This window comes from Desmodus rotundus, chromosome 8 (genome assembly GCF_022682495.2).
Source record: "Desmodus rotundus isolate HL8 chromosome 8, HLdesRot8A.1, whole genome shotgun sequence".
Lineage (NCBI taxonomy): Eukaryota > Metazoa > Chordata > Mammalia > Chiroptera > Phyllostomidae > Desmodus > Desmodus rotundus.
The window spans coordinates 104,536,631-104,559,884 of record NC_071394.1 but is presented as its reverse complement, the minus strand read 5'-3'; the positions used below and the strand labels follow the sequence as shown (position 1 = coordinate 104,559,884).

General features: G+C 50.7%; 1 protein-coding gene across 3 annotated transcripts in view; it reads left to right on the top strand.

Moving 5' to 3' along the window:
* The window catches only part of EPHB1 (EPH receptor B1), a 421,654-nt gene that overhangs the window by 118,189 nt on the left and 280,211 nt on the right, over positions 1-23,254 (top strand). For all 3 annotated transcript variants that reach the window (XM_053930212.1, XM_053930213.1, XM_024565783.4), the window contains exon 2: positions 10,947-11,011. In XM_053930212.1, coding sequence (XP_053786187.1) covers positions 10,947-11,011 — 65 coding nt within the window. The remainder of the gene's footprint in view (positions 1-10,946; positions 11,012-23,254) is intronic.

Genomic DNA, 23,254 nt, shown 5'->3' with positions numbered 1-23,254 from the left:
CTGGTAGCACATGAGACAGTAGATAGGAGAGGACCCCACTGCTCAGTGCCACCATGGGGAGGGGTTCAGAGCAGGCAGTACTGGCAGCACTGGCTTTGGGATGTGGCCGTTCATCCAGAACAGAACCAGGGGCTGGAGCCCCTTAAACTCCAGCCTTGTGTCCTCTGCCTGAGCACCAGGACACTGAGAGGAGTGCCGAACCCAAGAAAAGGGCCGCACTGCTTCTTGGGCCCGAGTGTGTGTCTGGGGGTGGAGGAGCCACATGGCTTCTGCCTGTAGAGGTTGGATGCTGGAGCGCCCACATGGCTATCTGGGCTCCTTCTTATTGGCCTTCCCCATTGCTTCAGACCCGGCTGGAGCCATCTATATGAGGCCCAGCAGGCCTTCAGGAGCAATGTGCAGGACAGGAATTTAGTGCTCTTGCTGAGGCTGTGGCCCCATCCCGAATCCCCCACACACAGTGGGAAGGAGGAAGCTACAACAAGTATGTCTGTGGTTGGGCAGAGGTGAAGGAGGGGAAATTGAAGTGTGGCTGGAGGACTAAGTATAACTTTTCAGTCAACCAAGGCTACCAGGGCTGGGTAAAGCCAAAACTCATCCTTCAAAATGAGCTTTAAGGTTGGAGACTCATAGGTTCCAGCTAAGGACCTTAGGCCCATCAGAGACTCTGCCAGGTCCAAACATGGAATGTAACAATGACTACTATTTAAGTACCAACTATGGCTTGACAGAGGCTGCAGGAAGTGCTTGGTGAATAATAGTTCATTGGCTCTCCACAAATGTCTTCTGACATTGATGCTATTAGCCTCATTTAATGGATGGCTGCACATGAGCCTTAGGGGTCTCAGTGACTTGCTCAAGGTCGTACAACTGCAGAGTGGTGCAGCTGGGATTCACACTCAGGTCTGTCTGATTCAAGTCCACTGTGATCAAGACTTGGCTACTCTGGCAGGTGGTTGCCTCCTTGCAGGCAATGCTGCTGGGCATGACAGGAACAGGTACAGGAGATGTGGCTACCCTGGGCTACTAACCTGAGCCCTGAGCATCATCAGGGCCCCGACAGAAACACATGGCATTGTCCAAAGAGGTGATTGAGGCAAGATTGATGAAGAACTGTTTACCAAGGTTTGCATAGAGTTTAAAAAAAAGGCAACAAGAATGATAAAACACTTAAGGACTAGCTACAGTGGGAGGCTCCTACCACCCTAGGCCTGAAGGACAAGGGGAGGGGCCATGTTACCGAAAAGGGGCTGGAGGAGAGGGCCACCATCCTCTGCAGCTTGGCAGGGAGGAGCTGGGGTATATCCCCAGCTTCTCACTACCCACACCCTTGGGGCTCCCATGATGAGGAGGCCCAGTCAATATGGGGTATAAAGGCCTGTCTCCCAGGACACAGTAGAGTGGAAAAGGGTGGCAATGGATCTGGAGGAGTAAATGAAGACTGCCTTTTACTTGCTAGAATAGGTGTCTTTGAAGGAGGCACCCAGCCTTCTTTGTGTCTGTATTTCCCATGTCTAGCACGGGGCCCAAGTATATGCTGGAGAAAGCCCAGTAGCCTTTTTTTTCCTGGCATTCCATCCTCCTGCTATGGGTTGAATTGTGTCCACCCCAGAAAGGATACACTGAAGTCCTAATCCCCAGTACCTCACAATGTGACCTTATTTGGAAATAGGGTCATTGTGGATATAATTGGTTAAGACAAGGTCAAACTCAAATAGGGTGGGCCCCTAATCCAACGTGACTGGTGTCCTTGTAAAAGGTGAAGACAGAGGCACACAGCAAGAATGCTGTGTGGTGAGAGTGGCAGAGACTGGAATGATGCAGCTGCAAACCAAGGAATATCAAGGACTGTCAGCAAACCACCAGAATCTAGGAGGATGCAAGGAAGGAGTCTCTCCTACGTTAGAGAAGGCACATGGCCCTGCTAACACCTTGAATTCAGACTTTTAACCTCCAGAACTTTGGGATAATTCATTTCTGTCGTTTCAAGCCACCTAGGACTGTGGTTCTATAACCAAAAATGCAGGTCTGGCTGCCTGCCACAACGAAGGTCAAACTCGTGAGACTGGTGCTGGTGCATAAGGAGAGGTTAGTCAGGTTCTGTGACCTGGGAGAATGGTGGACTCCTGTCTCAAAGACCATCTCATCTTCCTGCTCAAGCCTGTGGTTCTTATTGAGATAGGAAGGGGAGGGCTTTTTTCCTATCCAATTAGCTTGCTAGCTTTTGGAGTACTCAGACCCTGTCCATTCATCTTTCTAACTTTTGGTGTGCTCAGTGTAAGACCATCCCCCTGTGCCATCTTGGCCAATGGGGTAGATTCCCTGGCCTTCCCTGACTGTCTACGGTAACAGTTCTTTGTTGTAGCAGCCCCCAGAAACTAATACATCTCCTAAAGCAATTTCCATCTTTTATTAGTGAAAAGCATTTTCAGAGTACAAATGTATAGTCTGTGAGGTCACCATGGGACAAAGCCAGACCTGGGGATTCAGCAGGCAGAGGGTCCGCCCCAGCTCCAGAGGTTCCATTTGGTTTCTTGCCATGTTTTTTAGAGGCCACTCTCACAACAGGGACAGAGTGACCCTCTGAGAACAGAGAAGCAAGAGCCCCTCACAAGCCACATACCAAGTCTGAGGCTGAGCCAGAGAAAACAGTATTTTTGAGGCTGATTCCCTGCCCTTCCCAGCTCCTTAAATGAATAGGCCATGTCCTGTCCCCATGGTCTGGGCAGTTCCCTGGGAGCCTTGCTTGGCAGAGCCCTGGGAGGGAGGGACATCAGCACTGTGTCTCTGGGCCTTCCTGCTTATTCATGGGCTGTGCCACATGTGAACCAAGACCAGATCTAGAGCTGTTCCAAGTCCTTAAAGCACATTTCTATGCTAAGACCTATCTAAGCTGTAGCTTCTTTCTATTTACGATAATTAATTGCACCTTGGAAAATAAAAGAAACAGAAGGAGAAGGGTGTGGCGGGGAGGATGGCATTGATCTGTGTGTTCTTTAAAAAGAGCAAATTTCACAGTTCGTATTTGTAATCTCAATGCCTGTTCCGACTCATTCACCAGTCAGTCATTCAGCAGATGGGTTAGACTGGCTCATTCAGTTACTCAGGCTTGTTTCTCTTCCCCACTGGCCATTATTACACATCAATCAATGGAGACATATAATAATAAATAGCTCTCTTCACCTAGCATTTTACACTTGGCAAAGACAGTAAATGTTAGCCCAGTGAGTGTTTTTTAAGAATATAGAGCATCTTTCTGGGCATGGTCCTCCTGGTTCATGGATGTTGGAGAGAATGTCTCTACCTGTGAAGATCAGGCTCTGACACTCAGATGTAATAATTTGATCTGCTTGTCAGGTGTGGGGCTGGGACTTAAACACAGGTCTCTGGAGCTGATTGAGCATTATGCTATATGAGGCATCTGGTCAAGCTGTAAGGGATAGAAGTCACAGCTCTGCCTCTCCAGGTACTTACAATATACTTGAGGAGGAAAGATTGAAAACAAGCTTTCAGGTAGAGAGGAGGAGGAAGGCATTCCATGAAGGAGGATCTGCCTGAGCACATGTGGGGACAAGGGAGCTGGGTTTCCCTTGGGGACTGGAAGGCCAGTTTGGAAAAGGTGGGCTTGGTCGGAAGGTTCACTAAGGCCAGCAGTTTATAATGTATTGTGAAGTTAGTGGAGAGACTTAGAGAATCCCAAGTTAGGGGAGTGAGATGGGAAGGAAGAGGTGTTTTTAGAAGACTGGTGACCTTTCCGTTGCTGACTTTACGTCTTCTAAAACAGCATAGTAATAGGAAGCGCATCTGTAACCTGGTCTCCCCACCCCTGCCTGCCCCCTGCCTTCTAGCCTGTGTGCTCATGTTGCCATTTTCCTTGGCTGAAGCACTGTTTGTAGAGTTGCACCAGTGGGGTCCTTACAGTGCTGTTTCCTGCTTTATGTTTTATTGCTGACATTCCAAATGCTGTTACATTGTCTTCATAACACTCCAGGAGGGGGGACATGAATGTGCTTGCCTGCTGGTTCTAGTGTTCTCCTATTCTAGTTAATGCTGTAATGAACATCTTCATGCTATAGGATTTTTTTTTCTTTTTCCTTTGAATTATTTCCTTTGGGCAAATTCTAGGGAGTGAAATCCCTGGGTGTTCAGAAGGCTTTGCTTAGTGTGGCCACATGGCTTTTGAACCATTTCCACTGGCATCAGAAATGACCGTGGCAGCTGCATGGAGAATGGTTCAAATGGGGACTTCTGCTGAGACACCAGTTAGGAGGGTGTCACTGTGGTCCCAATGTGCGGAAGGGAAGCCCTGGACTCAGATAGGGTGTCCAGAACATAAAAGAATATGCACAAGAGAGAGAGAGAGAGAAAGAGAGAGAGAGTCACAATGATCTGGAGAATGATTTGATAAGAGACTAAGGGAGGACAAGGAATCGAAGCAAAGTGCCTCTGTGTTCCACACTGGGCTCCAGGGAGTTCTGGGCAGCGGGAAGAGCTAGTTAGAGAGATGTAGGAGACGTGGACACATGGGATGGGATGTGAAAGGCTCACATGGAATACTTTCTCACTTCAACATTTTGTAGCTGTTCTGGGCCCAGGCCCAAGCCATGTCAGAATGTGGGACCCCGAGGCTAGCTGGTGCCCTTAACAGTTCACACTCAACTAGTGTCATCCCCAACCCCAGAGCTGGCAAAGCCTCTCCCTCCCATGGTCCAGGGAGGCAACTTGAGGCTAGTTCAGAAGGGCAGGGATGAGATTACAGGGAGCCCGGTCTGTACTAGCAGTAGGAGACCTGGGCATATTGTGAAGCTGGGGCTTAGAAGCCCTTGACTCTGGGACCCTGTCTGAGGGGCTGAGGATGGAGAGGGCCGCAGACCCCCTGAGGAGTCATGTGGGTATCAGTCAGGAGTTGTCCAGTGAGTAGGGCATGTGGAGATAAGACACAGCCTCCAGGAAGGCCAGGGGGAAGAGCTCCACAAGGCCCCTGCAATGAGGCTGGGCTGGGGTACTTGGCAGGCTGCTGTGAGGGACAGAGTGGGGCCAGGGGGTTGGGGGATGCCATAGGAGCCGGGGATGGTGGCTGGAGGATGTGTGTTCCAGGAGGTACTCAGGGCTCGCCATGCCGAATCCAGGTCCCGAGGGCAGCATGGGGATTCCCCAGGAAGGTGGCCGGCCTCACCGTGGTCAGAGGAGCCCAGCACACCCTGGGCACCAGCACGCTCTGGATTTGGGAGTGGGGGGACTATCTTATACATATTTCATTCCTGCCAGTATGGGCTTGGTCTTAGGGCAGGTGTGAGTTGTGGGGGGTGTGTGTGTGTGTGTGTGAGTGTGTGAGTGTGTGAGTGAGAAAAGGGTGGTCTCTGTGCTTCCATCAGCCATTGGCTGGGAAAGGAAGGAGGAAGTACCAGCTGCGTGCCAGCCTCCGTACACCTGTCATTTTACTCAGCGTTCACAACTGTCCCTGGGATCCCCACTTTCCGCCATTCACTGAGGCTGTAATTGTAGATTTATTTGCATGGTTACATGATTCATTTCTGCTTCCCTGCTTGCCTGCAAGCTCCTGGAGGGCTGGATGTCTGTTCTCTGCTCTGTCTCCATGCCTGCGCAGTGTTCTCTCTGCCTGAGGGGGTTACTCGGAGCCCCTTTACGCTGCCGTATTTCTGCCGTCTTCCGTTGAGCCTGACACCTTGCGAAGGCTGGTGTGGCTTCTAGGCTTCGGGAGCTCTGAGGCCATGAGGGCAGCACAGGGTGATGATGGCACGGCCGCATGGGTCCTGCCCTGCGTGGAAGGTCCCTGGACTCACTTTGTCAAATACCCATGAGGCACTGCTGAGAGTCCTGGGAGCTCCGATTCCATCTGTGTATGTTCTTGTGTATTGTTACCACAGTGCAAGGACATTGTAAATATTTTCAGCTGAATGTCTGAATAATGCCTTTTCCAAAAAAATGGCAGAGCTGTAAGGAGAGGGTTTATTTATCTCTCTTTCACTGTGATGGGTATCTAATTCATCCCAAATGTCAATACATCCCAAGGTGCAAATCCAGACAGAAACATGAAGCCCCTGTAGAGCCAGGTGGCAGCTGCCTCTTCCTCCTTTCTGGTGGCTCAGACCTAGCCCCACCACCTGGACCCCCAGGTGGTATCCCTCTGTGGCTGGAGGGGATATCCTGAGGGTTTCCATATCAAGCCCACTGCAGGGAAGTTGTTCCCTGGGAAAATGGGGTCTCTCTGTGAGGCTTCCTATGCACCCCACCCTTCTTGGGTTCTTGCCAGTCCAGCCAGCTCTTGCCAGAAGCCACCTTCTGTCTCCCCTGCAGCCTCCCATCCTCTGCTGCTCACTTGTTCCCACTTTATTCCTGTCAACCCAACTCTGCCCCTTCCTTTGTTGCCTCTGCCAGCTCTGTTATCTTTTCCCAAGAGCCAGCTGGAGCTCTCCATTCTACCTCCCCCACCACTGCCCACCCCAGGCCAGGAGACCACAGGCGTCTCCCTTTGCCTGCCCACAGTGTGATTCTCTCTATTGGGACGAGCCCACTTATTCCCCTCATGCAGAAGGACCATGTCCCTTCCTTTGAGTTTTTCAGTCTCCTTAAGGGCTCAGCCAGAATAGGATGTCAAGTGTGACTTTGCTTCTTGTTCCCCCCCAGGACTCGATGGCGAGTCCCTCTCTGGCACCTAGCACTCTGAATCACTGCTGTATCCTCAACATGTGTTACCCCCTGATCTTTACAACAATGCAAGGAAAAAGGTAGACAAGATATCATTAGAAGTCTAATATCATTGATTCTTGTAGATATATTATAAGTAGCTTACAGTACCATCATTAGATTCTTTTCATAGTTAAGGAAACTGAAGCTTGGAGTGACTGAGTTATAATAGTAATAACACAGGTTTTGCAGTACTTTGTCTCAGGCAGTGCCCACACAGTCTTGTGTTCTACCTCCTTAGCTCCAGGCCCAGACTGAAGATGAGAAGGGAGGGAAAGGGAGGGGTGCAGAGAAGGCGGGGATAGGAGAAGAGGGGAGGGGGGATTGTCCCGAAGTAGTGGAAGTGGGACCTGCACCCAGGCCGCCCACATCTGTGGCCTCTCTCCACTTCACGTGTGTGTGCCCTGCCAGCTCCCCTTCTGTGGACAGTGAGTACGTGCTCCCAGGGGAAGAGGCCAGGCAGTGGGCGTGGGTCCCAGAGTCCTGTTCCCTGTAGACATCAGATGTGACAGCAACACATGCACCTCCAGCTGGTTTGGTCCCCATGCCACTGTTTGAGAGCAGAAGTGATGTAAATATTTAATTGTGCTTCCACCATAACTTTCTGCCAGGACCCTCAATATGCTTTATAAATGCAAATGAGTGCTCCCTTCCTCTCCGGGGAAATGTAAACCTCCTCAAATCACTTTTATGCAGCCCCCACCAGAGTGCAATGCCATAATCAGGAGCTCTCTGTGCCAGGAAAGAAATTGCCCTTAATCATATCGAGTGGATGGTTTACGGTTTGTGGTCTCTGTCTCCATGCGGGCAGGATGCAGAGAGACAGATTCCTCTTGACGCAACTTCTGTCCACTAGCATGGATGGAACACGCTATTTAGAAACAGATTCAATTACAGCTCTTGAGCAGGTGACTATGAATATAATGAAGGCTTAGACTGTATTAATGGGATGAACAGAACAGACTAGTCTTTGGAAGATTTAGGAGTAAAGGCTAATTCTTATTTTTAATTCTGGACTCTATTTTTCTCGCTGCCTGTATCCTTTTCCTGTTCACTGCTACTTCAACATGATCCTGAGGTTGAGGGGTGATGCATTATTCTGGGGGCTTTTGTGGCTTTTTGGCTTTATGAGCAAGGATTCCCCCCAGCCCCAGGGCCCCAGCTTCATAGCAGAGGGAATGGAAACCCAGGTCTGCATGGCACGCTGCATGTTAAGATTTGAGGCTATTGGCGTCAGGGTGGGACGGTCTGTGACCCAGTAGGAAGCACTGCACCGTTCTGTGTCCTGGTCCCCAACACTGCCACATGGCTTCAGTGGCTCCTGCCTCAGGCCCACCTGGCAGAGGCATTTTAATCATGAAGATGAATTTCTTCAGAGCCTCATGGAGTGTCTTCTGAGAAGTGTATTATGCAAATTTGGCGTGTCATCATGATCATTATTAGTGCTGTGAAGTGGAGATGAGGGGAGAGGGAGGGCTGCTCCATGCAGGGATCGGCCTCCCCAGCTGTCAGAAGAGTCGGAGGAGAAAACAAACTGGAGAAGTCTGTTTCACTGCTTTCTTCAGATGTGCATGGGGTACGACTCTCAATCAAAACCCAAACTCAAGTAGGCAAGAAAATGCAGCTGCTTTATTTACTTTGCTCCCTTTGGTTGGCAGTTTGAAACCCAATTGCACTGGGGTGGCAGAAATACAATCTAGGTCACAGGCAGGGTATAGAGTGTGAAGTCGTGAAGGCAGTGCCTCCCCGGCCCTGTTGGCTCCTGCCCACGTGGGCACCCATTGAGACACCCCATCTGACCCTTGCTTACTGTTCATGAGATCACCACTGGGTGGTTCTGGGCCCCTTCATTAGACCTCAGTCAGGCCCCAAGTCTCCATCTGTGTCACGTCAGCCTGGTGGGGTCACTCTCTGCTATGTTACCACACTGGCATGCTGGACATCCAAGCCCCTATCACCTCCATTGATTTCCACCATCATCTCTTCTCTGGGACTGAGCACTGGGAGACAAGGGCAAAGGGAATCCCTTTTCTCAACACAGCTCCACATTCATCACTCCTACTTTGATTCCCTTGGTCCAGCCCAGCAGGTGGGTCTATTCCCAAACCTTTGATTTATGCCAGGAGTCCTTCCATTTCTAAGGGGCCAAGATTTTAGAACCCTGCATTCTGCATCATATCGCTCTGCCAGCCTATACGGCACCACTGTGTGAATTTAATAAGGTGCCTCTCGGGAACAACTGGATGTCCACATGAAAAAAACAATTTTATATTTGATTTGTACCCTTTGCCTTTTCCAAAAATTAACTCAAAATAGATCATCGACTTAGGTAAGAGAAAGATCTTTGTCACCTTGGGTTATGCAACAATTTCTCAGATATGACACCAAACCATAAAAGAAAAAATGGATACATTGGACTTCATCAAAATTTAAAACTTCTGTTTGTTGAAAGCCATGGTTAAAAGAATGAAAAGTCAAGCCACAGAGTAGGAGAAAATATTCGCAAAGCATATATCTGATAAGGGACTTGGATTCAGAATATATAAAGAACTCTCTAAATTCAATAAGAAAACAAACTGTCCAATTTAAAAATGGAAAAATACTGGACACTCCATCCCCAAAATATACAGATGGCAAATAAGTATGTGAAAAGATGTTTGATATGACTCATTGTTGAGGATGGGAAAATTAAAACCACAGTGAGGTACCACCACTCACCTGTTAAAATGGCCAAAATTAAAAATGACTGACTGTTCCAACTGTGGTGAGGATGTGGAGCAGCTGGAACTCTCACACACTCTTCTGCATCAGCCAAAAACTGGAAACAACAGTTTGTGGTAGACAAATTATGGTAGACAAATTGCAGTATGTCTATACAATGGAATACTACTCAGCAGTAAAAATAAATGAACTGTTGATACACAGAACATACATCTAAAAACAATTATGCTGAGAGAAAGACACCAGAAACAAGAACCAGTATATACTACATGATTCTATTTATATAAAATTCTAGAAAATGCTAATCTATAGTGACAAAGAGCAGATCTGTCATTGCCTGGGGACAGCAAGAGGGTGAGGCATGGACAGGAGAGAAGGAGGGATTATAGAGGGACAAGGAAACTTCTGGATATGATGGATATATTTATCATCTTGCTTTTGGTGATGGTTTCAAGAGTGTAAATGTAAGTCAGAACGTATCAAATTGTACACCTTAATGATGTGCAATTTATCCTATGTCATTTCTCCCTTAATAAAGCTGTTACAAAACAAAGGGGCTGTTGGGTTTGCTGATCAGGAGCTGATGAGCAGTCTTTGGGGGGCAGTTTCTGTTGAGAGGTGGGGTGCTCGGTGGTAGACTGAAAAGAAAGAAAAAAGCACCCTGTTCTAGGACACGTACTGCTACCTCCCCGAAAACTGGTGCAATAAATGGCGACTCTGTGGTCACCGTGTGGAGATCTTGGCGTGTGTGCCGTAGCCACCCCGAAGCTCCCAGGAGTCAGGTGTCTGTCTTTCACTTAGTGGCCGGAGGGATTGGTAAGCAGGAAGCAGGCTGCTAGGGTCTGAATGTGCATTTGTGTTCTGGGTGAGGACTTTGCCAAAGCTGTATGAGCCCCCAGCAGAGTCTTGGGGAGGGGGTCAGCCTGTATCTGGGCCCAGAGGACAAACGGACCTGCATAAAGGCCCAGTCTTGGGAGAGTGGTTGGGGCCAGAGGAGGGAAATCCTCTGTTCTTGTGGAGAACCGTTGAGATAAGGGCGTCATCAACACAGATGCCTGAAGTGGGGGCACAGTAGAGGAAGGCAGGGCCGACAGGAGAGGTTGAGGAGCAGCCTGGTGGGGAGGAACAGGGGAGAAAGAGGTGGCCCAGGAAGGTCTGAGGAAGGAATGAAACTTGGCTACTGGATCTACATGACCCTGGAAGAACCTCTAGGTGAACTGTCGAGGGAAGAGTACGTGTCTTAGGGGTAAAGAGGTGGTGGATAGATGACTTCATCCCACACAGGTGGCCAGAGGTCATTCGGGGCAGGAGCAGCAGACTTGGCAACAGGAAACCTGAGGTCTGCGTCCAGCTCTGCTGTGACCTGCATCATCGGGGCAGACCTATCCCCTTCTCTGCTTCCCAGAGGGACCCAAGTCTCCAACACAGACATTTATGGTCATAATAACTTCATGAACATAAAGGCCACTGTCCAACAATCCTTATGACTCACCGGATTTTTTCTGTTTGGTCCACAGAAACTTTAATGGACACCAGGACGGCTACCGCAGAGCTGGGCTGGACAGCCAATCCTGCGTCAGGGGTGAGTGTCAGACCCTCCCTCCTTCAATCCTGCTGGGTAGTCCTGGGCCTGCAGGATGGCTGCAGGAGCAGGCAGGCCTAAAGCCGCATCTCTGAGAGGTGGAATATAGGTGTGAATGGCTGGGCCCCCTGCCCATCCACAGACAGGCAGCACCAGGGCCCTCAGGCTCGAGCTGTTCCCTGACATGGTGATGTAGACCATCTCCTGACAAAGTCCTTCAGGGAGCCGGCTCCCAGGTGTCTAGGGTCATGCCCTTGTGGGAATGGGGGAAGTGACTGCCAATAGTTGGGCACTCAGGCCAGTGATGCTGGGGCAGATCAGAGCTCTGATATGCCCCTGGGGCTGCTGAGAGGGCAGGGGCATGAGGAGGCATTGGAGTTCAGAAAGCCTGAGGTTCTGTTCGCCTAGAGCTTGCCTTAGAGAGATGTTTTTCCTTCAATTGCTCCGTGTTCATGCACCTGGACAGACTCTCTAGCTACAAAAATGGAACAGCCTTGAGGAGCTTGTAGCCTCCTGTGGGGACCACCGAGTTCATGAATAAGCTGAAGTACATCTCTCCTTTGTGGCAGTGGAGAGATTAACAGGCAGGTGTGGGCACAGGTGTGGGCACAGATGTGGGCACAGAGCTGGGAGTGAGAAACTTCAGAGGAAGACAAGGAGCCTTTATAAGCTGGGTTTTGTAGAATGAGACTGATGGTGGTGAATGGGGAGTCTGCAAAGATATCCCAAGTAGGACGAATAGTTGATTAAAGGGATGGAGTCATGAAAAGACAAAAGAAAGAAGAGTTTGTGAGTCTGGGACATGGCAGAGTGTGGACAGTGTTGAGTGGGCTGGGTGCAGATTGGAAGGTGGCATGTAGAGAGAGGGTTGTAGCTGCCATTGGATTTTATCCTGTAGGTAATGAAGAGTCCTGGGCAGGAGAATAAACTAGTCACACTTGCTGATCAGATTGTGGAGAACAGTTGAGATAAAAGTATTTAAGAAGCTCTTTCAGTTGTCTTGCGTGGGTCAGAAGAGCCTAATTAAAACGGCATATTCAGAGGGCAGTTTGAGTGAAGCTAAGGGGGAAACATTGGCAGCATCTGGCAACGGATGGACTGTCAGGGGAGAGGAGGGAGGTGGAGATGAAGTTCAGGTGCCTGGCATAGGTGACTGGCCGACTGCATGGCTTCATCACAAAGGGGAGGGGTCAGGAGGGGCCAGTGGGCTTCTCATCCTAGCGGAAGGGTGAACTTGGCTGGTGCAGGGTGGCCCAGGCTTTGTCATCTGTGTCACACCTCCTCTCCCCTTCCCTGCCTTTGGTAACTTCTGCCCAGGACCAAGATTTGCTCTGCACTCGGTGGTACACGTTGTGTCCCGACAAGTCCAGTTCTGCTGTGGGGACAGCTCTAACTGGGCCATTCAGGTCGCAGGGCAGCCCTGCTCTTACTCCTGGGCTCTCTCCTAGGCTCTTGGTCTTCAGCCCATCCTGACATTTACAGAAACACACTGCCCCAGGTGCAAGCCCTGGCGTGGGAGGGCAAGGACTAGGATGAGCTGGTGTTTCCCAAAGGGATGGGCGGGGCAGAGGAAACCCTGCTGGGAACACTGGGCAGTTGGGGAGCCCTTCCTACTTCTACTGGGGACTTCATGCAGAGCTGGTGAGTTGGCAACTTCTCAGGTTGCCTGGATATTAAGAACTTGCCACTCTTTTACAAATTTATTGTTTGAAGGCTTGAATGTTTTCACAGGCATTGGCATGATTTATGATTATTAATTTTTCCCTTGAGTTTTGTAAACACCACTCTGATCTTCTTTCCCAAGGAAGATTATCCTTTAGGAAACATCCAAAGTCAAGCGATGCCCTTTAGAGACAGCAGCTGGCTGGGTTGCTCTCTGCTGGCCCCCTCCCCGCTGACGCTTCCCCCTACCCCCCTCTTCCCCTACCCCCCACCACTGGTTAGCAGTCACAGTTCAGCAGCCCTTCCCTGAGGTTCTCACTCTTCTCTTGGGGACATAGAGCAAGGCAGTTTTGCTCCTGGTGTCCTGAACAGCTTCAGAGCCTTTCTGGCAGGTAATGAGCAGCAGGAGGGTCAGGCCAGCCCTCAGCCTGGGTGGAGAGGGAGGATCAGGGACTCTGCTTCCATCCAAAGCCCTCTCCCCATCTCCCTCTGTTCTCATCCTGGACAGCCGCCTTCAATTCTGTGAACACACCGGTGGCTCCTGAGTTTGTGCTCCTAGCCGAGGCTCACATATCCAGCTGCCACATCTCTTAGTGGATGCTCATAGGCATATCACTCTCCACACGGCTCAAGCAGAATTCACCCTCCTCTCCTTCCCCCTTTCCCCCGGTGGGGGCTCCATCTGAGCACATTATAAAGGCCAGAAGCTGGAGCCATCCTTGACTTCTCCTTTATCATCTTCAGGCCTCATTGCACTTGGCCCGTCCTCAGCAATGCCTCTGCTGCATCCTTGACCACATTGGGTCCCCATCACAGGTCCTCTGGGGGCTGGGGAGCTATTCTTCACAGTGCTTTCCACAGTTCCAAGTTTCCATCTCTGTGTGTTCATATTAGATTCATTTCTTTCCCTCCTCCCCACACCACCGCCACCCCCCCAACCCCCACACCTTTGCCTGTCCTGTAACCTCCAAGGTGTCTAAGGCTCTGCCTGTTTGTTCACCTTTAGAAACTGGCACCTACTTCATTACATGACAATGTGTATTTGTTGAAAGTTTCTGATGTGGGCCATTCTTGAAGATGGGGAATCCAGGAGGAGGAACACGCTTGGGCAGGAAGAGGCTGAGTTCAGTTGGACCTGTTGAGTTTGAAGTGGCTTTGGGGTACCTGCAGAGAGGGGTGCTGTCAGCATCTGACTCGTGGGCAGCGGGATGAGAAGGCAGCCCCACAACAGAGGGAGGGTGCCTGTGACTCCAGGGAGAGTGTGTGGAGGGAGAAAAGGTGACAGCTTTGGGTGGATAACCTGCACCCAAAGAGAGAGGAGCCTGAAAAGGGGACTGAGAAGGTAAGGGGACTGGGAGGCAGGAGAAAACCAAGAGGTGGGCCTCTCACAGAAGCCAAAGGAAGAAAGTGTCAAGAGGGACGAGGGGACAGAAGTGGCAAATGCTGCTGGCATTAAACGTCTCCACTGGGCTTAGTTACCAAGGACCCTGTTGGTGACTCACTTGGAGGGTTTCGGAAGGGACAGGATTGGGAGGACAGAAAGCAGAGAGTTGAAGGGTCAGTGGGGAGGTGAGGAGATGGAGACAGCAGTTTGTGAAGGGAGGGAGGGCAGCACCTGGGAGGTGGGAAGGAGGGGCTCGGAGGAGCTGTGGGCACGTTTGCCTTTCTGAGGAAGGGATTCTTTTCCTGTTGAAACAGCAGGACAGAGATAAGGTGCCTACAGAGAGATGTCAGTACTCAGGTGTGGTGACAAGCCATAAAATAGAAAATTCCTTCAACCTCTTATCTTCTCTCTGAGGTTGGAGGTGAGGTTCAGAGAGTGAGGGGTGCAGAGTCTTGGGGAGCAGGTTTTAGGAGGGTGGACAAGGTTTGCAGTAATGGCTGCTGTTGCAGAGGTGGAGAGAGGCTGGCATGACTAGAAGGAATACGGCCAGGAGGAAGGGCCTCGCTGTGGCTGCAGGCTCCCTTCAGCTGTCTGCCTGTACCTGGAGCACCTGTGGCAGCGGGATCATCCTCAGTTGTGCAAGAATGGTGGTCCTGGAGGGGTAAGGGGCTGAGGACGCTGGTGAGAGGAGGTTGGCATCTTGCATCATGGAATCTACTCAGCACGAAGAGTGAAGCCAGGTGGGACTGACCATTGTGACAAAAGACAGGGCCCAGACAGAGTCTCAGTGAGACTGGAGGAGGACAGAGGCTGTGGCCTTGAGTCAGGGCTTGGATTTAAGACCCACAGAGTACTTCTGGGTGGTGAGGATGTCCAGGAAGTGGGGTCAGTGTCAGGCATTTGAGATACCAGGAGGCTGGGTGGGTGGTCCACATCTTTCTGGGACCCAGTGGGGGAGGAAATGGGGCTCCCCATCCCAGGTCGTCCTCAGCAGTTGGGATCCCATGTGTGCATGCTTAAGATGGAGAAGGTGGGTAGCCTGGACATTCCCAGAGAACTGGGCTTGCCTGGTCCCTGATTCTGCCAGGGGGCCAGCTGAACCCTACCCACAGGATGGGGCCTGTGAGATGGGCTTCCCCCAGAGACAGGCCCAGGGGCTCTTCCTTTTATGCGGCTCATTAGGTGGGGTGTCTTCAGTGCTGTGCTTGAGAATGGCCAGGTGTGAGAAGGGGAGTTAGATGTCTACCCACACGTAGCCCACAAACTGTTTTCAGTTTTATTGCTGGGAAGTGGATCATAACATTGCATGTGAAAAACAAAGTATTTATGCTCAAATGCAAAATGCTACTTTATAATCTAATTGCCATTTTAATTTAAAGCCTTTTGATTTAATCTGAATCAGAGGCCACGTGGTGAGCAGAGAGAAAAAGTCAGAAACACATCTAGAAAGTAGCAAATGCCAGGGAGGGGCTGAGCTCCTACCAAAAGGCACCCTGGGGACCCTCCCTGGTGCCCCTGGTGACTCCTCCCTTGGGCTGGCTTCAGTTACTTCTCCCAAACCTTCGCTTTCAGTCCTGCTGGGAAAGGTCATCTGACCTTCCTGTTGCAGGAGTTCTGGGCAGTGGGGGAGTTTAGTGAGGATCCGTGGTGAACACTCAGTTCCAGGTCCAGGCCAGCACCCTGTGACCTGTAGTCTTTAGGGCTGTAGGGTCCTCTCTCCACAGTTTGCCCTAGTGTCTAGATGCTGTCTGGCCTTCTCCAGCTCATCCTTTTCCCTGACCTTCCCTCCCTGCCTCACTTTCTGTCCCTCAGGTGTCCGCTCTGTTCTCATCTCCTGGGGAGCCCTCCTGGATGCTTGGTCTCACCAGGGCTCTGCTAGGTGCCCTCTTCCTAAAGCCCAGAGGGCTTGGTGCCCATTTCTAACATACTGTTCATCTCTCACATGTAGATGTATTGTCTCCACCACTGGCCAGAGAATGGAGCGGCATCATCCCTGTGTCCCCAGCGCCCAGTACTGGCCCAGCAGGGGACAGGTTCCAGTACAATTTGTTGTCTAAATAAATGAGGAAGGACCAGAAAATTTTTGAGCCTTCTCTGTATTTTCAACCCAGGGTTCTGAACTAAGGAGATGCTCAGTTTAGGTTTATTGTAGCCCAATAAAATGTTTGTTGTAGACCTCTCAACACCAAAGTGGTTATCAATATCTTTTTAAAGAGCTTGATTGTGTAAATAGAGTCACCTTGCTGGACTGATACAGGAGACCAGGACACTCCCCAGAAGGTCCCAGGTACTTTCTGACACTGTCTGTGATGGATTAGAAAGATCCCACTAGTAGTGAGGTTTTTTCAACTTGCTTATTGGAAATCCAAACCCAAAGTTCTTTTACTTTCCAAGAGTTTTGCACAGGCTTTACTGGCTTTTGCCACCTGGGCCACTGATGGTCTGGGTGTGTATAGGTTTCTGTGTCTGTGGGACATGTGACTGAAGTGTGAACATCTACCTGAGTCATCTGTCATCTTCAAAGAGTGCTCCATGCGCTTCCAGACTCCAGTGCCACCTGTGCTGCCCTTCGGAACCATCTTCACGGCCCGTGACGGAGTCTGTTTACTCCTTTATTACTGACAAGTCTTCCTCATGGGAAGTGGGATTTGAGAGAGGAAAAACGGAAAAGGAATCCAGAGCCAAGCCTGAGGATCCTTCAGGATGAGCAAGCTGGGTGTGTGTGTATCTGTGCTGTGTGTGTGTGTTTCTGTATATATGTGTATATATGTGTGTGTGTGCATATCTGGGTGTGCGTATGTGTATATATGTGGGTGTGCGCACGCGTGCTGTTAAATGAACTGATTTCAACTAATGCCTCAGTAGACAGTTCCCAGAGTTCTGAAAATATCTTAAATGATGGGAAGATTATTGGACTAAGTGGAGAGCTTCCAGAGGAGGCCACTGTGAAGGGAACAAGCCAATTTGAATGTCTGTGTCTGGTAAATTACCTTCCAACGCAAGATGCAAGCGTGCCCATGAGAGCAGCCACACTGGGCCTCACGGTGCAGCCACCAGTTGCTGTCCATGTGTGGACCCTCCTGGCCACTTGGCTGTCATCCCTGGCTGTCTCTTCTCTCCCTGCCTGTCAGGTCCTCCAGCACCCTCGCCAGCCGCCCACATCATGGGAATAAGGAAAGCACGTTCAAGAGAGGAGTCCATTCTAATAACACCCCATTCGCTCCAAGGCCAAGCAAACTCAATGGGAATTTATCTGGTCTGATGGGCGAGGAGTTGATGGAGGAGCAGTGAAGGCTCCAGGCTTTGCATCAGATGAACCCAAGCCCATCCCAGCTCTGTAGCTCCCTGGTTGTGTGACCGTGGGCCCACCGTCTAGACTCTTTTACCCTCTGCTCAGTGGGGTGAGGATGGACACTGTTTCGTGTGAAACAACGTGGGTAAAAAGTTTTCCTCAGTAAACACTCGGGAAGTGTTAGAGTAGTACTAACCCTCTGGAGGGCTGGGTTTTCTCTTTTCTTCCTTTGATGACTCAATCATGCTAATTATGATAGCAAAGCGGGAGCTAAATTAGGCAAATCCAAGAGAAATTTAGGTCTGGGCAAAATGATTTTGTGAATGGAGTTTTACATACAGTATTTGAGTTTCAGGCCATGCCAGGGGCAGGCAGGCAAAAGGGGACCGTGCTGGTCATCCTCCCTCAGACAGGCACTACTGCCTGTGACTTGGGAGCCTTTGTCCATCCAGGTCTTGGATTGCTAGAAGCTACGCTTTTGTATCAGTCAGGGCTTTCTGGTGGCCAGGGACAGAAAAGCACAACTCAGTCTTCAAGAAGGTATCCTGGCCTCTGTAGTTAAATGGTACAGGGGCTGACTGATGGGCTGCATGTGTTGGCTGGTGTAGCTCCTTAGGATCCATCACTCTCTCTGCATCCCCACTCTCTGCATTCTTTCTCTCGGTCTTTTCCCCTCTCTGTCTTTTCCCATCTGCTTTCTCTTCTCCCTATTCCTATGGTGGTGGCTCTTAGCTGAGCCTCCTCTTCGTCACAAGAAATCTGTACCCAGCTCCAGCCCTTACAACTCTCTTCATCCATATTCCTGGGGAAGAACAAACACCTCCTCCTGGTGCCCCCAGCAGAAGCCCTGGAATTAGCTCTGAGTGGACCTGACCCGCTGGGCTGGAATCCCATCCCAACTCTGATCTAGGAAAAACAAAGTGCTGGTCGGTGCTCCCAGGTCCCTTGCTGTGTGGGGCCCACTGGAATCCTTGGGACTGAAGGGGGGAAGGAGCAGTTTCCCAGAAGGAATCGGGGTAAAGGTGCCAGACAGATGAGTAGATGGTAGGTAGGGAAAGTGAAAACCTAACTGTGCATCACAGGCCCTAAGTGCCACGCATGCATTAATCCTTACCACAGCCCTACTTCACAGGTGAGGAAACTAAGGCACAGGCAGCTCTTAAATTATCCACAGTCAGGCCAGAAAGTGGCAGTGGTGACATTTAGCCCCCTGCAGGCCGCTCTCCTGCTGACAAGCATGCCATACCATCTTTCCCAATGAAATCCTGCTCGCCACCGTCTCTCCAGGGGGTGGCTCCAGAAGAGCTCCTGGGTGGAGTTGCTGATGGCTCCTCAAATTCAGGCTCAGGATATGAAACGTGTGTTCTCACGGTACCAGACAGGGGGGTATCCTTTTCCTGAGCTGTCTCCACTGACAGGCCCTGCTTCAGTGGGCCTCTGGTCTCCCTGCCCCTCCCTCCTCCCCTTCCCTCCCCTTCCCTCTTCAGGTAAACCACTGAGCGAAGTCAGAGCTCCCCACCCTGAGCCTCCCACCCACTCTATCTTTTTCTCTCACTACCAAAAGGCCTGTAATTAGGAAACATTAGCAGGCTCAAAACAGCTTTCATACCTGAAACATCCTCTGTAATTGCACTCAGCAGTGCTCTTCCCTGGCTATTAATGTCACTTTTATGAAGCAATGAGGAACAAAACACCCTGAGGCACTTAAAACATTTTTTATATAACACCCGTCTTTTAGGAATGGAAGTTTAAAATCACCTGCCTGACAGAGACCGCGACAGACAAAGGCATGGGGGGCTCAGGATGCGAGCCATGGAGGCGGGGCCCCGAGGAGATGGAAGGTGGTCCCTGAGGTTCAACGGTGCTCTGGAAGGACTGTGATGGCCTTGGGGTCCCTTGGCTGGCACTGGGTGGATCTCCGGGGGTGGAGAGGTGGACCAGGTGAGCAGCTAGAGCACCATTCTGCCTGGCCTCCTCGTTCGTGGTTGCTGTCTCAAAGGGCTTTTATGTGAGATCTTTTTTTGGGCATCTGTGTGCCTTTAATAGAGAGATGAATGGAATGTTACAGATGACCAGTGTCATTGAGTAGCATGTTAATTATTACTTTGGTTGCAGAAATACATTCGGTATGGCTGTGCACACGTGTGTGTATGGTGGGGGGTGGTGTGGGTGGAAGGGAGAGAGACTGATGGAGGAAGAGGTGTTCCCCCCGCTTGCTGTATTAAAGAATTTCTGGACTTGTGGTGATTCACCAGAATCTTTCTCTCTGGCAGATTTATTTTCTTGCACTTGGAAATGGCTCACAGACTGATGCATCAGCAGAACAGGAGATGTTTGTGTCCGTAGAGTCTGGGAGAGAACCCCGGAGGTCACCCAGCCCCCCTCATTTGCCTGGACAGATAGGTGTCTTTCCTCTTCTCCGGAACTTTCCTCAGGAAGGCAGTTCCCCTACCATGGCCCTTATGCAAACCCTGGAAACCTTTCTCCCACTGGGACGTCAGCCTGTGGACCCACTGCCTGATGACAGCTCTTCTCAAGTTGAAGGTGGGAGGGGCTCTCAGGGCCAGGGTAGGAAACAGGACTCCTAACACTGGACCCTGAATGGAGCCAGGTTGGTCAGCAGGAGCTCGTTGCCCTGACGCCTGAACTCATAGCTCCCTCACACTGGTCACCTTGGTGAAGGAAAGACATATACTAGTGGGGAAGACAAAGTATTAGAAGGAAGGTAAGGCAGAGTTAAGAAGCCTAGAGAAGATGGACAGGAGGAAAACAGATGAAGAAGGGGGCTTCAAGGTGGGCAGAAGACATACTGGGCAAAGACGTATGAGGACCCTGAGCCTGGGTCAGGAGGGACGAGGCGGGCGTTAGATGATGCCTCTGGCCTTACCTCCAGTTACAGCCAAGGTACGGGAATGATGATTTGGCCTAACCCTCACTGTACTTTGGTAGTATAAAGGAGCAAGCCCAGGGTTTAGGATCAAGTGTCCTGGGCACATTTCCATTCCCTTCTAAGTTCTTTAACTTCTCTGAGCCCATTTTCTGTCTCTATCACAAGGGTAATGTAAGGTCTTATCTTCAGAGTGGCTGGCAGGATTAAAGTGTGTCTGCCTCCTTTGTGAACTGTAAAGCTCGGTCAATACTGCTTGCCCTGACTGGTACTAGGGTCGCAGTGACTCTTGTTTGAGGGACTTACCTTGCATGCGATGAGGATGGGAACTGATTGAGGGGGACCCTGAGACCAAAATCACATTCTGGTGAGTCCGTTAGGTTACGATTCTTTCATGAATATCCTCAGAGGGTACACCCTGTGATTAATAACAGTGTTATTATTAATAATAGCAACTGCATAATTACTGCAACTGCTAGTTACCAATAAGTAAGTGCCAGCTGTGGACCAGGCACTGAACATTACTTGTATTAACTCCCTGAATTCCCACCAGGCCCCTGCCAGCCAGGTGGTGCTTGCCCCTGTTTGCAGAGCATACAGACACTGAGACTCGGGATGATTATCCAAAATCACGGGACTGCTCGGCGGTTTCACTGAGACTGACCCCAGGCCTGTCTCACCACAAAGCTCACCCTTGCACCTCTGCCCCCAAAGAGGTGTAAGGAAGGCATGTCACATATGGTGCTCAGCAGCCAGAGACCAGGGGCAAGGAGAAGCATGTTTGCGTTACTGGAAAGGAAAGGGTAGGTTTGAAGCCATGTACCCGTGAGTAGTACGCGTGTTAAGCATCCCATGATGGATTTTTGAAGCAAGCCTGTATGGGGAGAGATGGAGTGGGTGCTTTGTGATGTGTGGGGTTTGGGGCATAGAAGAACAGGTCTTGGTGGAGCCTGGAGGGGGAGACCCCACTCCCAGAGCAGGTGAGGCCTGGCCAGGGATCCTGAGAATGACTCGGAGGGTACCTGGGGATGCCTGGCTCTGGGCAGTGATGGAAGAATCTGTGGGTCAGCTCCCATTCCCAGGCCTTGGCAAATGTTTAGGAAGTGAAGGCTCCTGGGAAGGGAGAGACATGAAGTGGCCTCAGTGAAATGCTTTGTCCCATCCAATGGCCTCAGCATCAATTCTGATGAGCCAGCCTATCCTCCATTTGAGGTTCCCCTCTGCTGATACAAATGGGGGTTTTAGTCATGGCGGATCCTCATCTCCACGTGCACCGTCCCATTCACCACTCCTTCTGGAGGAGACAGTCACACCCAACACATCTTGCCATGTCACAAAGGACACGAAAGCTGTTGGAGTGAAGATTCAAATGTATCTTGCCGATTGGGAACTCTGCTTTCAGACTAACACGGTCAGTGGTCAGGGCCTGCATTTGGACTCAGCTGCAAACAGTTCATTGTGCAGCAAGAAGCCAGGGTGGACTTAGGTGAGCAGTGCCTCGAGTACTGGGGACTTTTGTGTGGCTGGCCACATACTATGGGGACTGACCAGAGGATGCAGGTGCAGGAAAGGCTAGACTGAGCTGGTGGTATTTGGAGAGCCATCCAGGTACAAGTCACAGGTGGTGGTGGCTCCATTGTGTGCTCTGCTGGGTTAAGCACACCTGCTATGATGGGCTTATTCTGGGAGCTGAATTTTAAAAGGGACATTGGAAAACCTGAAGTGTGCCTATTGAGGGGGAGGGGGGGTGACCAGTGACTATGTCATTCAAAGAATGACTATGGACCTGGGAACCTCAGCCCGGAGACAGTCTGAAGCAAAGTCCAGGAGGCAGAGGAGTGAGATCAAAGTCTTCCTCAGGCTTCCTAGCACCAAGCAAGCTCCAGTAGCCACAGTGCCAGGAGAAAGTCCCCTGACTGGGTCATATGCAGTGGCCACATTGCCACAAATGGGGGGAAGGGGCAAGCAGGATGAAGGGGAGTGTCTCTTCTTCCCAGGCCAGATTTGACTGTTTAGCACCCTGATAATGGGATTTTTCCCAACCCTGAGAATGGAATGAAGTCAAGAGCCAGCTTCTTTCTCCCCCATGGCCCGCTCTCTTGTCTCCAGGACCTCTCCAGAGGGCCGCTACCAACCTGCCCACACACAGTCAAAACAAACTCCCTTTGCTCATGGAATGAGGAGCCTGTTTCCCAGCCTCTAATCCAGTGTGGTGGCCCAGCTTCAGCCAACCCCTGCTCTGCGTTCTGAGCAGAGACACCTCCAAGCTGAAGGGAAATGTTACCAGTTTCTCCCAGGGGAAACTCTGTGGCTAGTCACTGGAGCCCAGGCCTGGACAGAACAGTATCAGGCGTCTGGGGCCTGGGGCCTGCAGCTCCCGCCCCTGCCTTGTATGACGAGCCCTTGTTGGGCAGCAGTGAGGACCACATTCAATCGACAGCTTAAGATAATCACATGTGTGAGGCACTGCGATAATGACAGCTGAATACCCTGCCACTGTTGCCATAGTGACCAGCCAAGCAATGATTCCCTCCTTTTTTTCTTTCTTATTTTCTGGGCCTCCTTGTTATGGGGCTGGCTGGTGGGGTGGGGGATGAATTTGGGAAATGGAAAAGAGGAGGAAAGGGGGAGGGGAGACCCAAAGTGAGTTGCCCATTATATTCTCCTTAAATACCCCAGCTGGAGGTGTTTTAAATCTCAACAGAGACTGAGAGAAACAGTGTCTTAATCCCCAGCTCCCTGTGAATTATTTAAAGGGATCTTGTCAGAAGGATGAATTTGTCACTGTTGCAGTGTCAACAGCAGCAGCAGCTGTCATAAAGGCTGAAGACCCCACTCCAGGCAGGGCCTGGTACGAAATGCTGCTGCCCCGTGGAAGTTACAGTGGCCTGGGGGCTGTGGACAAGGAGCCCCATCTGGAGGCACAAGTTCGCAGTGTTTTTCCTGGCCTGCTGGCAGAGACCTGGGTGTAAAGTGTACCAGGATGCAAAGAGATGTGTGCCATCTGGACTCTGGGCC